The sequence below is a fragment of the Centruroides vittatus genome, unplaced genomic scaffold (genome assembly GCF_030686945.1).
Source record: "Centruroides vittatus isolate TY-2023 unplaced genomic scaffold, ASM3068694v2 scaffold_450, whole genome shotgun sequence".
NCBI classification, from domain to species: domain Eukaryota; kingdom Metazoa; phylum Arthropoda; class Arachnida; order Scorpiones; family Buthidae; genus Centruroides; species Centruroides vittatus.
The window spans coordinates 1,930,421-1,945,111 of record NW_027122709.1 but is presented as its reverse complement, the minus strand read 5'-3'; the positions used below and the strand labels follow the sequence as shown (position 1 = coordinate 1,945,111).

At 32.7% G+C, this 14,691-nt stretch overlaps 2 protein-coding genes across 2 annotated transcripts in view; one reads left to right on the top strand and one right to left on the bottom strand.

Moving 5' to 3' along the window:
• Positions 1-10,549, bottom strand: part of Tsen54 (tRNA splicing endonuclease subunit 54) — a 49,301-nt gene extending 38,752 nt beyond the window's left edge. The window contains exons 1-3 of the mRNA XM_067287274.1: positions 10,519-10,549; positions 10,313-10,396; positions 4,986-5,147 (exon numbers count right to left, since the gene is read on the bottom strand). Of these exons, the coding sequence (XP_067143375.1) occupies positions 4,986-5,147; positions 10,313-10,374 (224 nt within the window). The 5' untranslated portion in view covers positions 10,375-10,396; positions 10,519-10,549. The remainder of the gene's footprint in view (positions 1-4,985; positions 5,148-10,312; positions 10,397-10,518) is intronic.
• Positions 10,550-10,929: 380 nt separating this feature from the next.
• The window catches only part of LOC136989178 (retinoid-inducible serine carboxypeptidase-like), a 35,843-nt gene continuing 32,081 nt past the window's right edge, over positions 10,930-14,691 (top strand). The window contains exon 1 of the mRNA XM_067287260.1: positions 10,930-11,075. Coding sequence (XP_067143361.1) covers positions 11,033-11,075 — 43 coding nt within the window. The 5' untranslated portion in view covers positions 10,930-11,032. The remainder of the gene's footprint in view (positions 11,076-14,691) is intronic.

Below are 14,691 nucleotides of genomic sequence, written 5' to 3'. Positions count from 1 at the left end.
AATGTAGTAATTAACTTTTTATTTATTTATTTCATATTTGCAGACTAAAAAAATTACAAGTCACAAGAAGGCGTCAATTAACTACTACGGCGCGGAAAAAAACGTAAAATTTATTCTGGCCCATGTTATAAAAAGGGTTGCCCACCCTAGACTAGATTTATAACAACCCAACCGATAGGAGTTTACTGGCACGGTTTTATGATAGTTCTGTATAGTTGACAGGAGTTTAAAAAAACTCCATTAAAATATTTGATATATTTATTCTGCGTTTATTCCGCTCTCCCATCTTATATTACTTACGGATTTCGATGTTAAACCGGTGATATTACGATTTAGTATGTCTCATCTGTAAGGGGATGCAGAAAAAACGTGTACAATTCTAGTACAGTGTTAAAAATTAACTGTTACTTTGGCAGCATCATTTACAACCAAATTTAATGAATGAGACGTACAGTACATACAATGGTACAAAAAAAGCTCTAGAATTTATTTTCCTTAAATTTACGATTTATATATCCGTTGTCATAAAAATTTGTCTTTCCACTGTTTTCCCAAGACTACAGATATTCAGGTACAAAGTAACTGGTTTCGACTTATTTCTACTTAAGAAGTGACTAAATAATTAAGAGATTAGGGAATGGGGACATAAATAAAACCCTGTTGAAAGAGCCAGAATTTTACTTCAACAAAAGCTTAACAGAACCAATCACTCGCTCAGTACAGTGGGAAACTGATTTCCGTGTACACCTGGTATTAAAACGAATTAGTTAGAAAACGAATGACTATTAAGTTTAACATAGTTAGATTTTTACAGCTACGGTGAGAAACGTTTAAAATTTACAACAGCCCTGTGGCGTCCTTTGAGATATACTAGTGATGCGACAAAAGAGGCATTTGACATTGACCGGTATCGGCACCCTCGGGATTTGGCACGCACACACTCACTACACACCTACCTGGACCGGCACTAGTTCCATCCATTAGCTACTCGTATCAAGATATTTGACTAAGTGGATTGTTTTAAGATTTAAAAAGTAAAGACTATTTTATGTTATTTTTATGTACGTTTCTTTACAAAGCTATATTTTAATTATAATTTTCTTTAAAAGTATATTAATACAATCGAACAATACATTGTACCAGGTATGTATATCCACCGCACATTTTATTTCACCGAGTAAGTTTTTATAATTTATTTTTAATTTTAGCCCTTATATCGTGGCTAGCGATTCAGAATGTAATTGTGATATTAAAAATACATTTAGAGAAGTCTACAGTTTTTACTGGCTTATCGAACAAATGAATACGAATGGACCCTAGACCAGTGATTCTTAACAGGGGGCCGCGGCCCCTGGGGGTCCATAAGAAGTTTGCCGGGGGCCGCCAAATTATGCAAAATTTCCTTCAGAATATAATAAAAAGAAAATTGATGTATAATCCGAATATCGTATCGAAAAGTGAAATAAGAAAGATAAAGTTTTCCTATTTAGTTTTTATTTATTTATTTTGTATTTCTTCCTACATACAACTTTGTTAGTACAGAAGAAATAAATGTAAATATGCTACTTACACCGCAGTATTTACTTCTTTTATTCCAAAGCAATTTTAAGAAACTATTAATGCTTGGAATTTTAAAAATAATTAGGAAAAATAGTAGGCTTTGAAAATTTAAATATTTTTGCAAAAGATATGCAAAATCCTTACGACAAGTGGGCGTTTTAGTTTTAGTTTAGTTTTAGCATCGACATTGGATCGATTTATCGACATGTTTCTTATTTTATTTTCTGTTAAAAATTAATGAGTTTTCATGTTTAATTGTGAAGTTTGAATGTTATTTAAATAGATAATGAAATAATAAAGTTATGATTTACATTTATTATATAAAAAATAAAGCAATAATAAAAAAATCAATTTATTATAGATAAATTATCAAATATAAATTATTATTATAAAAAATGGGGGTCACAAAAAAATTATGAAATATTTGGTGGGCGGCGAGTATAAAAAGGTTAAGAACCACTGCCCTAGACCATCACTGACGCGCAATTAACTGATTGCCCCTGGAAGTCGGCTTCTTACAGAAACACAGCTTCCCTGTCATCAAATGTCACGGCACGCCACTGTAGTCTAGTCTCTAAACGTTCCGATTCAGCACAACACAGTCCTCAGAAAAACAAGCAAACCTTACCACTAACGATGGGAAAAAAGTCTCATTCAAATACTGCCACGTCCTTAAGTACCCTCTCATGGTCGCGCCAGTGCTGCCAGCTAAAAACGCATATAAACTAAAATAATATCGGAGCATCCCAAGACATAGCCAAATATTGCAGCGCCACAGCATTAGCGGAAATTAAAATTTGCCGACTGAAACGCTTTCGGTTGATCGAATTTCGGATGACGACGCTCTACTGTATTTTTAACTTGACTTGCCTGCTGCTAGCGAACACCGTTCCAAATGACAACGCTGTTCTATTACAGTTTAGGCGGAGAGTGGCACTCGGGGATTCCCTAATAGCGCATAAATTTATGAATATTATATTTAGGCTCGTATTTAAATATTTATATTGTTTTTATTGTTTATATGTGCAATATATTTAAGTAAAAATTATTTTATATATTTTTTATTTCTATTATTTCTAAACATGAATCCATAGTAAATTTATAAAATATTTGAAAAAAAATTGATCTGGCATCAATTTTTCAGCGACCCCCCCAAATATTTTTCACGACCCCCTTGGGGGTCGTGACCCCCACTTTGAGAATCACTGCTTTAAAGTTCAAACAGCACGCACTGTGAAAAAATGTACTTGAAGTGTAAATACAATCTGTTGTGCATGAAGTCATCTCTCGCTTTTGCTTTACACTCATACGTTTTCAGTGCTTTTTGCACTTTATTTTTGGTGTGTTTAAATATATATATTGTGTATTATTTGCTGATTTTTAACAATTTGTTCCTGCAATTTTTCTTCCTTGACAGTTTTTCGGCATCCTATGTATTTTGTATCCTTCGGCTCAATATTTTTAAATCACATTTGACTTATTCAAAGTTTAGGAGTATCTTCCCCATACACATTACAAATTTCTTTTTACTATTTGTTCCTTTACAAAACTCATAAAGTTTAATATGCCTAATATGCTTTTTATCCAAAGACTATTTCAACTTGATTTTATTCAAATAAAATATGAAGTAAAAAGTTTAAAATAAGTTTCTAAAGAAAGAATACAATCTCACATTACAGTAGAGAGTTGAAAATCGGAATCAATTGGGAACTGGGGTTGTTCCGATTAGTTATTTGTTCCGATTATCCATTATGTACGAAAAAATACATTAACCTGTCCGATGTTGCAAATTTTTCTCCATTGTGTGTCGCTTCGCGTTGAATTTTCGTCGATTTTAAGCCTAACGAAAATTTTTATAATAATAATCGAGGCTATTGTATCGTTAAAAATTATTTCTTTATTTTGTACAAACAAAATAAATATATTGAAGAATATAAAAACATGAAAATTATACTTTAGAAGTAAATCTAGTATCAAAAACGTTCGATTCAGCACGACACAGTCCGACTGAAAATTGTTGCGATTACCGGCCATTCCGATTACCGGCGTTCTGATTAATGACTCTCTACTGTAGTAATAATGTGTTAAATGTCATAACAGTTATAATTAAATCACATTTTTTAAAAAGCTAGTTTTTTGGCTTTTTTTCATAACTTATCATCTTATTGATATAGGCTTTATTAATGGAAATGCATTTCGGGTCTTAATGATCCCTCTTCAGTCCTTATTTTATGTACAGATCTTATCAAAAGAAATAATAGATATAAATTACATCACACATACTTGTTTACAGATAATATCTTAAAAAACTTTTTTACTTACATTAGCCGATTATTAAATACAAAGTATTTAATAATATTTAATAATATGCTAATGTAGGTAAAAAAAAAGGTTTTTTAAGGACTAAATAAGGACTGAAGAGGGATCATTAAGACCCGAAATGCATTTCCATTAATAAAACCTACATCAATAAGAGTTCCTTTTGTGATAAGTTACTGAAAAAAAGCCAACAAAACTAATAGAACAATTAATTATAAATCACACATATTAAGTAATGTTAAAAATATGCAAAAACTTTCTGTTTGGCCCAACATTTCCTTTACTTATTAACTATGTTCAGCATCCAAAAAGTGTGTAACATCAATGATTGAGGTGGAAAAGGAACTTATTGCAAAGCATAAAGCAGTACATGTGTGACAGATCTGGCAGCAATGTTTAAGATATCATAGTTGATGGTGTGTGACAAATGGATGAAATTTTCATTTTATTACATAATAATTATGCATTTTATTTATTGTTTTCATGTTTTAATATATTATTTAGGGGATTTAATTGTGTTATTTTTACCTTAAATTATGTGTATTTGCTGTTTAAGCTTATTGTTTAGGGCCTAGAAACAAATTAATTCACTTTCCATTATTTCAAATGGAAAAATTTGATTTGGGCTTCAAATGATTCAGTTTGAACAGCCTCCTGGAATGAATTAAATTTGAAGTACGAGGCACCACTGTATAATACATATTTACTGTAAAAGCACCTAGAATTAAATAATAACCTTAAAATTATAAATAAGGTTTAATAGGAATGTTCAAAATATTTTGAACTGCAATAGGTCATAATTGTTAACATAAATATCTTTAATAAATTCATAATCATCAAATTAAAATGTACTCTTTTGTCAACTAAAACTTAATTTATGAAACATACAATATATATTGTAATGTTCTGAAAGTTCTAAGAATTATGATTTTTATAAAAGATATGCCATTAATGCAGAATAAATTATCATTTTCCTCTCAGATATAGATTTAAAATGAAAAATATTTAATCCATATTTGAATAAATATGAAGTATTATGTACTTGATACTATTTTTTTAAACATAAAAATTAATAAATATATATAAAATACACTCATAAATCATACCTTCTAATAACACGTTGTTCCATTAAACTTTCAACTTTTTCATCTATTACAGATTCAATATGTTTTTTCTCTTTAGAGCTTTGTGTTGGTATATATCCCTTCTGTCCATAATTTTGAGTACCTTTGAAATTATTTTTTCTAGATTTAACAAGCTCCTGAGCACTAAAATAAAAATGAATAATAAATAAATATCTTAAAAACTTTTTAAGTATTAAATAAAACATAAGTTTTTCTTATAAATCCAACATTTAAATATTTACAGTCAAACCTTGGTTTTTGAATAACTCGCTTTTCGGACAAACTAGTTCATGAACGGAATTTTGAACTAATTTTGTCCCAGTTGCTGCAGTCACCAAACAAGCTACTCACTATGAACCGACCAAAGATTAGAGAGAGACAGGTGATCAATTCCCTATACTTCCTACGTTAAAGTCGACAGCTCAACCAATCGGCAACAAGACTACCGATTCAGAAGTTAGTGGTGCTGAGATCACCTGTATCATTAGACGTCACGAGACAAATCATCAATGACATTGCTATTTAAATTAGATCACAATGCACAGGCAGTAAGAATACTACTTTTGTTTTTCGGTGTGCACTGTAGTTTAATTTAAATTAAATTAATAAAAACCACATTAATTAACATTCACGTAATATAAATGGCATCCAAAAATTCATCTTTATAGATGCTTATGTCAAATTAAATAAAAATTTATTATATATAATACAGAAAGGTTCCCAACTTGTGTTCTGCGGAACCCTTGAGTTCCACCAATAAATTCCATTGAGTCTAGTGATGTATGTATGTGATAATGAAGATTTGGGATGTGAGGTGTAATTGTTATAGTCTCAGATCCAGTCCTCTTATACATGTGCAAGAGTTATTTTTAGCTTTATGAACAATGTGAACTGATTTATCAGTAATGGAACAAACCAAAATCATCATATAATATTTGACAAGATAATGAAAACCATAAAAACAATAAAACCTAAACTAAGGCTAGAAAATTATTAAAAAAAATAACCTCAAAAGTATCCAACATATAAATAATAAAATCATTAAATATGCTTTAATTTGTCAATATCTGCAGTGCAAGCCTATCTAATGATGGGAGTGGTCAAGTCAGTTACTGGATGGTATTGTACATACTATGATACTAGTGACAGGACACTCGTCAGACTAACATCACATATTGCCAAGGGGTTATATAGAATATTAAATTGCATTTGTAGGCATTTAAAATGAAATATGGCTAAAAGCGTAAAAAAAGGCTTTATTTTGGGTGTCAGGAATGGATTAATCCATCTTATATTGTTTCTTATGGAAAAATTTGTTTCAGTTTCAGAACAACTTTTAGAAACAAATTATGTTCGAAAACAGAGGTTTGATTGTATTACTAAATACAACAATATTTACCTAAAATGGACCCTCTATAAAATGGAAATCTGCCTAAACAAAAAATAAATCTTGGAACAGAATGATTTGCAATTTAAAATACTATTAAAAGTCTGATACCTACTTAAAGCAGAAACCAAAGACATTTTTGAGTACCAATTTCATAGCATAACCTGAAGAAGGCAGAATTTTTCACTTCTGTATTGTGAATCCAGAAACTGCGTCAGACCACTAAAAAATACATGCCAATAAATCACACTTGATATACATGCCAATAAATCACCAATCCTCGATCTAAGATATCATCAATGTAATTGGCAATCATCATATTAATCTTTCAATAATATGCATATTGTCAACTTCACTTTTGATGTGAACTTAATTATTATTAAAATATCTTTGATTATTCATAGTGTTATTAATCATCAATAAATTTATGTTCACTTTACATTTACCAAACGAAATGATAACAAACCCAGCAACATTTGAAACTGCATGTGATACCATCTGTTACAATATTTTATTAAAAGAAGAAAGATCTTTTTATATTTTTATTATAAAATGGCAAAAAGCTTAATTTTGAGAGTAGGTTATTAATTTATAATTTCTTTTATAAAACTTATCCCTACGATGAGTTTTATAAAAAATTATAAATGCTAATATTGAGTAAAATAGTCATTAACTCTGACCCTACTCCAGATACAAAACACAACTCCCTTGACCTTTAACAACCAAAATTTAATAGCATCAATTTCCTAACACTCAAACCTCCCTGCAAAATTTCAGAAATTCTCAACAAAAAGCACAGGAGTTATTAAGCCTCAAAGATGGTGAACAACATCATACATACAGAAAAACCCCCAAATTTTTGCATTTTTCAACATTTCAAACTTCAGAGTCCAAAAATGTAAAAATTTTGGTTGGTCATTTTTTGACCGATTGTTGTACTTTCCTTGTCATATATAACAGAGTAAGGAAAGTAAAAATAATAAATTCGTCTAACTTCATCTTTAACACCTTTGTTCATTGTTGGCATCACATCAAAACAATACAATGTCTGGTTTGGTTTGGTTTGTTAAATTATGGCAATGCAACACTTGGGCAATGTCACCCAGGAGGTCTTTTTAAAGGAAACTGGTCCTATTTGGAGATTACAGACATGGAGAAAACCTGGAAAACTCCACTAGGCCAGCCCATCCAAGTGAGGTGTGAACCCACGACCAAACTCCCAGTGTTCAGGGTAGAAAGACCGCTTGGTCACTGGTGGGCTGGTACAACTTCTGAATGAGATGGCTGGACCTTATCAGAGCTATAGACCATATTCATAGAAACAATAAAGAACTATACCTCTACATGTGACCTTTCATGATGTACAGCCCCCAAAAGCAGCCTGCACCCAAGTACATGACTACATGCTCTGCATCAGTCAAGACTCACCATCACTCACTTTGACTGATGTGGAACACAGAGAATAGGCAGTATATTGGTTCATGATAAAAACTGACCTTTGGGGGTGAACATCTCTTTTTCTTTTTTGTTTTTACATTTATTAATATATTTATTTTGTTTGTGCAAAATAAAAAAAATAATCTTTTACCATGCAAAGGGTTGCATTGGTAAGATTCAAGCTCTGAATGAGGGGTTTTGCACCTCCCGAGAATTGTAGACCCCCTATACAAGCAAAAAAGTCAAAGGAACCATACCTTTACATGCAATCCTTTGTGAGATATTCACTCCAAAGGTCAGTTTTTAACATGTATCAGTATACTGCCTATTCTCAATGCTCCGCATTAGCAAGGCTTGCTGTCTCTCACCAGACCAACACTCCTCCACATGTAGTCAGGTGCTTTGGTGCAAGTGAACTCTTGCATCTCAGTGTCTGGGTGGGGCGAGCCCCACCCCCAAAATGGCACAATACTAGCTCCGAATGATGCAATTGGGACTCTAACAGGGCTGTAGAGCATATTGGTAGGAACAAAACACTCAAAGGAACCATGCCTGTACAGGCAACCCTTCGTGAGATATAAACCCCCAAAATGACTTTATGTGAACTTTTTGAGACCCTCAAAAATGGGATAAATTAAAAGTGACAATTTTCAGAACTAAATCTCGAAACCATGTTCTATACAATTTCTATTCAAACTTACTAAATACTCCTAAAACCTCCCTAAACACAAGGATTGCCACCATTCAACCACTACTTCTGGAGAGCATCATTGGGAGTCACGCCACTCTCTCTCTGCTAAGCCTATCGCGTATTTAACAGGCAGCAAGCCAGCCATATATTCTAACAATACTTATCGGCAAAGGTTAAAGGAAGGCCCGATTATTAAGGCTAATTAGGCAATGTTTTGGCTGTTGTATAGATTACTCCCAGTGGAATTTTGGGACTTTGAGTATATATCTGAACTGAGGGGACTGAGACGAGTTCAACGATAACCTACTTAATAAAGTCTAGTATGGTGTTCACGCCAAGTTTACTATAAATACGAAATATAACTCACTGTATATGGCGTTAAGCCGTACACAGTGAGTTATATTTCGTATTTATATTGATAACCTACTTTTGGACTGGAGACAAAAGATAACAAAGTTATCATATTTACGATTTCTTGCCTTTCACAGTGCATTCTACGCCATTTTAGAGTTTTCCATGGTAATATAATTAATCCAACCACACATGGACTTGCAGTCTTGAATATTGATTGAGCTGAAATAAAAGGTTTTCTGTTAGCCTAACTAGTGACGGTCACCTCTCAGAGGGATAGGTTAGGTTTTTTGGACAAGCCGTGAAAGCAGCGTATAGTTCTAGCCAACCATGAATGATAGTGAGTGTGTTGGTAGAGAGAAGGGCCTTAGGCCCCGACCCATGGATCAACATCTGCCTCTGTTGAAGGTGAGTGTACATTCTCTGAATCCAGCAAACAGAAGATAGGAATAATTTGGTATTTTATTAGAATAGGTTAGGTTAGGTTAGAATGTGGGTCCCTACTGATCCTGAACCAAGCAAACAGAATATAGGAATAATTTAGCAAATTGTCAATACATACCATTACTTCTTACATCATAGATATTGAATATACTGAATTATATTCCTAGTTATTGAAGTAACAAATACTAGCCGAAAATGCCTGAAGGCGGCCTAACAGCTTATAAAACCTTGGAGGGCAGTGCAGCAGTCAGGTGACCTGCAGCCGACTTGCCACTGACCATGCAGGACGTCTGCATCTTTACGATCAAGGTAGAGCCACGTGGATGGGCCGTCATGTGCAGTGCATTCCTTGCACTTGCAAGCCTCAAATATGAGTTCTGAAGTGCTTCGGGCAGAGCGAGAGAAGTGGATCACCACCAGCCAGGACCGGGGTTCAAGTCCCAGCTCAGGTAAGAGGTATAATAATAATAATAGGTATTTGTATTTACAGGCAACAGATGGTGACTCCTGACAACTGCAGGCGGGAGATGTAGCCCGTGGACCGAGCATTGATCAAGGGCTGAGATTCCAGAGGGAGTAAGCTAAGTAAGAAAGGGAGCACGTGCTTCTTTTTTTTTTGAACGCTGAGCATTGGAAAAAGCTAAAAATAAAATTTTAGTCATGTCACGCTGTCCCTTTTGAGCAGAGAGTCACGTGACCGGAAATGACGCACGCAATTCTTTGGAGGAGCTATATCTCGTGATGTGTCGCCCGTAGGGGTATGGTTCATTAGACATTATTTGATCGCACAGGGGGGTCTAAATTTGGGGGTTCCCGTCCACCTCAGGCAACCCAGAATCTTACCAATAATAATAAAACTCATGAAACTTTTAAAACTGTTAATTTACTCTAAAAATTAAATTACTACTTCAGAATTAAATAAAAACTTTTAGAAATGCAAAGTACTCGATCAGATGGTTTACTAAATCATAAAGATTTGATCCAATGTAAAAAATATACCTCAATAACGGATAATCTTTTTTTATGTAATTCGAATATAGAACTTTATTTCCGTCGGCCATATTTCTCAATAAGTGTTGCCAACTGAAAATTATATAATTTAAAGGAAAAGTTATGAAAAATAATTTATCTTTAATACAGTAAATAACTAAAAAATAATAATAATAAACAGTTTTCTTTATTTATAAAAATAATTAGAATATTACAGACTATAATGAAGATTGTGATTCAAATAATTAGAAATCTCTTTAATGACCGTAATGATATGCGGATGGTTCAAGTGCTTAACGCTAAGTTTATAGTGACGCGTTAATCTATCCGGACGAGTCGAAAAACCCCGAATTTTACGAGGATGGTCCATCCGATTAGTCGGACGTCGCGCCTCACCATTTACCTGCCCCATTGAGGGCCTGACCGAACACATAACGGGTATACTAAAAAAGGCCTTCTTAGTGCCCACGGAGCGTAAATTTTTTTTAAATGTAGCCCAAGGCGCCTAAAGTAACAGCGGTTATTTTAAATTGGAGTAGATGTTTATAAAATGAATATAAATAAGATAGTTCCTGTTAGAAATACGATAAAAACAAAATATATTTTTCACCGCTAGAGGTTGCTTATCGATATTTTTTTTATGCATCACGTGAATATTGTTTGGATGTCTTGTCACGTGTTGTTTTTGCTGGATTGAGTGGAGTCTTGTGATGAGAAAAGGAAAGTAAGATGATTCTTGCTTGCAGCTTTTTGGTGACAGTTATACTGAGTAGTAAGTTATAAAATATATTATTTTATTTCATAAATCTTTCTTATATTTCAGAAGTAATATGAATTACGTAGGCAATATAAATAATGAGTTAATGTAAATAATTTTAAAAATGTTTTCCTATTAATAATTTTAAAGTAATGTTTCAGTTTCGATTCGTTTTTTTATACAGTTATTTCGTGTTAATGTAATTAATTACGGGGAAAGTACGATATATGGAAAAAGTTTAGATGTATTCGTGGTTAACCCAGTTTATATTTATATTAATAAGTAAATATGGCTGTACTATAGATTACCACCTATGGAATTTCGGAACTTTGAGTATATATTTGAACTCGGGACCAAGATGAGTTCAACGATACTCTACTTTGGACTGGAGACCAAAAATAAGAAAGTTATAATATTTACGATTTCTTGCCTTTCACAGTGCATTCCATGCCATTTCAGATTTTTCTTCTGCTAGCGGTGACGGTCGTCTCCCGGAGGGATAGGTTAGGTTAGGTTTGTTGGACAAGCCGCAATAGCAGCATGTAGTACTAGCAGACCGTGAGTGATATCGAGTGTGTTGGTGGCTGAGGGGTCGTAGGCCCCGAGGTCGAGGAGTGCGAGGGTGTGGAAAAAGGACGTAACTCCAACTGCAGACGATCGGTGTGCTCGTGGATCTGCCTCTGTTGAAGGTATATAAGGCTGACTTGCCGGACTGCCTGTTAAACATGCGATAGGCTTAGTGGAGAGGGCGATGTGACTCCCGATCGTCGCACAATTGCCGGAAAAAAGTATGATAAGTTTCTTATTTTTCATCTCCGGTCCAAAAGTAGGGTATTGTTGAACTCGTCTCAGTCCCCTTGGTTCAGAAATATACTCAGTCCTGAAATTCCAGAGGTGGTAATCTATAGTATCCTTGTAAATATTTTTAGAGTTTCATAAAAATAGTGAAATATTTGACACATTTGTCCCCTCCATATGAACACTGTAGCTGATAAAAGTTCAGTATGAATAGAAACATAGGAGAAAAATTAGATGAAATATCTATCTGTATATACCAAAGATATGCTATATTTTCTTTTATTAACATTTGCTATATGTATTAATTTCATGAGGTAGAAGTGGCAAATTACCCTTAGGCAGGCAGGCACCTAGAGCCTTGTCATCTTGAGAGACCTAAAAAATAACAACAAAATGATAGTATGCCTGTAAAAATTTAGTAAATGTTTAGAAAGGTGTATATTTTACACCTTGGAAAGAACAATGGCATAACTCATAAATTGATGATTTTATTGTCTTTTTGATATAAAAATTACTGGTAATTGTTTACAAGCCATACACCAGTGTCTTCTCTCTTAATTTTATTTACAATCAAGACATAACGTGAATATGCTTTTACATAAAGGGCCTTATAACAAAATTGTGCCTAGGGTCTCAGAGGAACATAATCTGCTACTAGGTTATAGTTGTTCATTTATAAGACTTCAAGATAAATCTAAGAATTTTTTATGTTTACAAAAACTACTAGAATAATAATTATAAAAAATTAAAACAATCCCAAAAATCTATACTTTTTATTTTCAAATAATATGGGATGAGGAAACATTTGTGCTGTTTAAACAACAATGTTCAAAGCAACAGATATTGATTTTAATATATTTACTCAGTCTTGTAATTTATTTACTGAAGTGTAGTGTGCTGGCTGTTTAAAGTATAATGATGAATTGTACAGTTGCATTCCGAATTGCAAGAAACCACAAAATAAGGCATGCAATTATTGTCAATTGCAGCATCGTTTTTGGTTGATCGTGCAGTCTGTTAAAATGCAAGCACATTTGTAATTTCCGTATTTTTCAGAGTAAATTTTTCAACCACTGTTATGAATTGGTTGGTCTATGTTCTGTGGTTAATATGTAGTTATCTTTTCTTTGTTGTTGCATAATAAATAAAAAATGCATGCTTTGATACTGAGCAAGGAACATGAGGACAGATGTATTCTTTTTATGGATTTTTAGCTAGGTTTTGTTATAATTTTAGAAATAGCTTTATTGTGATTTTAACAGGTTCACATATAGGCAAAGTGAGATAAAGAATTAAGAGTTAACTTGTTTCCAGAATTAATGGGATATAAAAAAAAAATTATTATTTTGTCATGTCAGATTTTTATCAGATAAAAGTTTAAGATCACCGTCTTTCAGCATTAGTAAAGTTTTGTATTATCATCATTGGGGGGGCTTCAGGTTGCAGTCCCAGTTTAATGTTTTGTAGATGAAAAGTTTTCAAGAAATGTCTTTCAACACCTCTCAGAAAAGCTCTTTTTGTAAGCTTCTCTATAATATCATTGAGAAATACTAGCTAACACTAGAAACACTAGCTATTAATATTAACTGCAACATTTTTAAAAATCTATTTTGCTATTAATAAGGTCATTTTATCACTAAATTAGAATGGAAAGACTGGTACTGAAGTTAAGGACTATACTTACCAAATAAAGATGGGTTGCAACGTTAATCAAACTCCATTTTAACTGTTCTTAGTTACTCTTTAATAAAGCTTTAATCCAGTGGTTCTTAACCACATGAACATTGGTTAAACAATATATTATGAACTCATTTAATAAGAGGAAATGATTTGGTACTATACCATTCACCAAACCATCACCAGTTCATATCATGAAAAAATTTTGCTTTTTTTGTGACATGAACTGGTGATGGTTTGGTGAGTGGTATATTTACAATTACCCAGTTTTTGAGATATATTGATTTGGTACTATTTAAGGCTATACAGGTATACCCAGGGTTACTTCGTTTCAAGTTAAGTCATTCTCGATTATTCGTCCTTTGTCAAAAAAAAATATATGGAAAAGTAAAAATCAAGTTTAAGTCATTTTATTTGACTTTACGTCTTTCCGCCACAAATATTGAAGTTGTAATATCACCAGAAAAGCATTAAAAGCACATAAAATCATATTAAAATACGTACATTTACAGTAAATGTTAATATAATCATCATAAATCCTAGAGAACAAAATATGAATATCTGTGAAATATAAACGAACAAACGAACGAAATATGAATACAACACAGAGTCACATCTGTGACTCAGTTTTATTGTCTTATTTAGCGGTCTTTAAGAGCTCGATATTGGCATTTTCCACGGTAGTTCAAATATCTACCGTTTGGCGTTGTCGTCAGTGCCACTCGATATTGGTAAATTTAACATAAATTAGTTTATTTTCTACTATCGCAAAATAATTTTAATAACTATATTTGTTATTTAACCATACAAAATCATCTTATTTAATAATGTCTTAGAGCAAACCACATTCACAAATAAAGAGTCTGCGATGTACTATAAACATTGCCAAATTGTAAACATGTACGGTACATTTACAAGTATGTACGTACATGTATTCTTAAATTTAGATTACTTTTTTCCTGTACTATATTAAAAACTAAAATTTATTTGTTTGTAAGCTTAAAATAAATTCTTATTAACCATATATTATTAAAACTGCCTGTATAAATAAAATACAGAACTGGGAATAGTTATTTAGAAGGTTCTGGGAACTGGGAATAATTAATTTAGAAGGTTTTAGAAGAAAAGAATTGGCCAGAAGCAGGACTCTGGTATT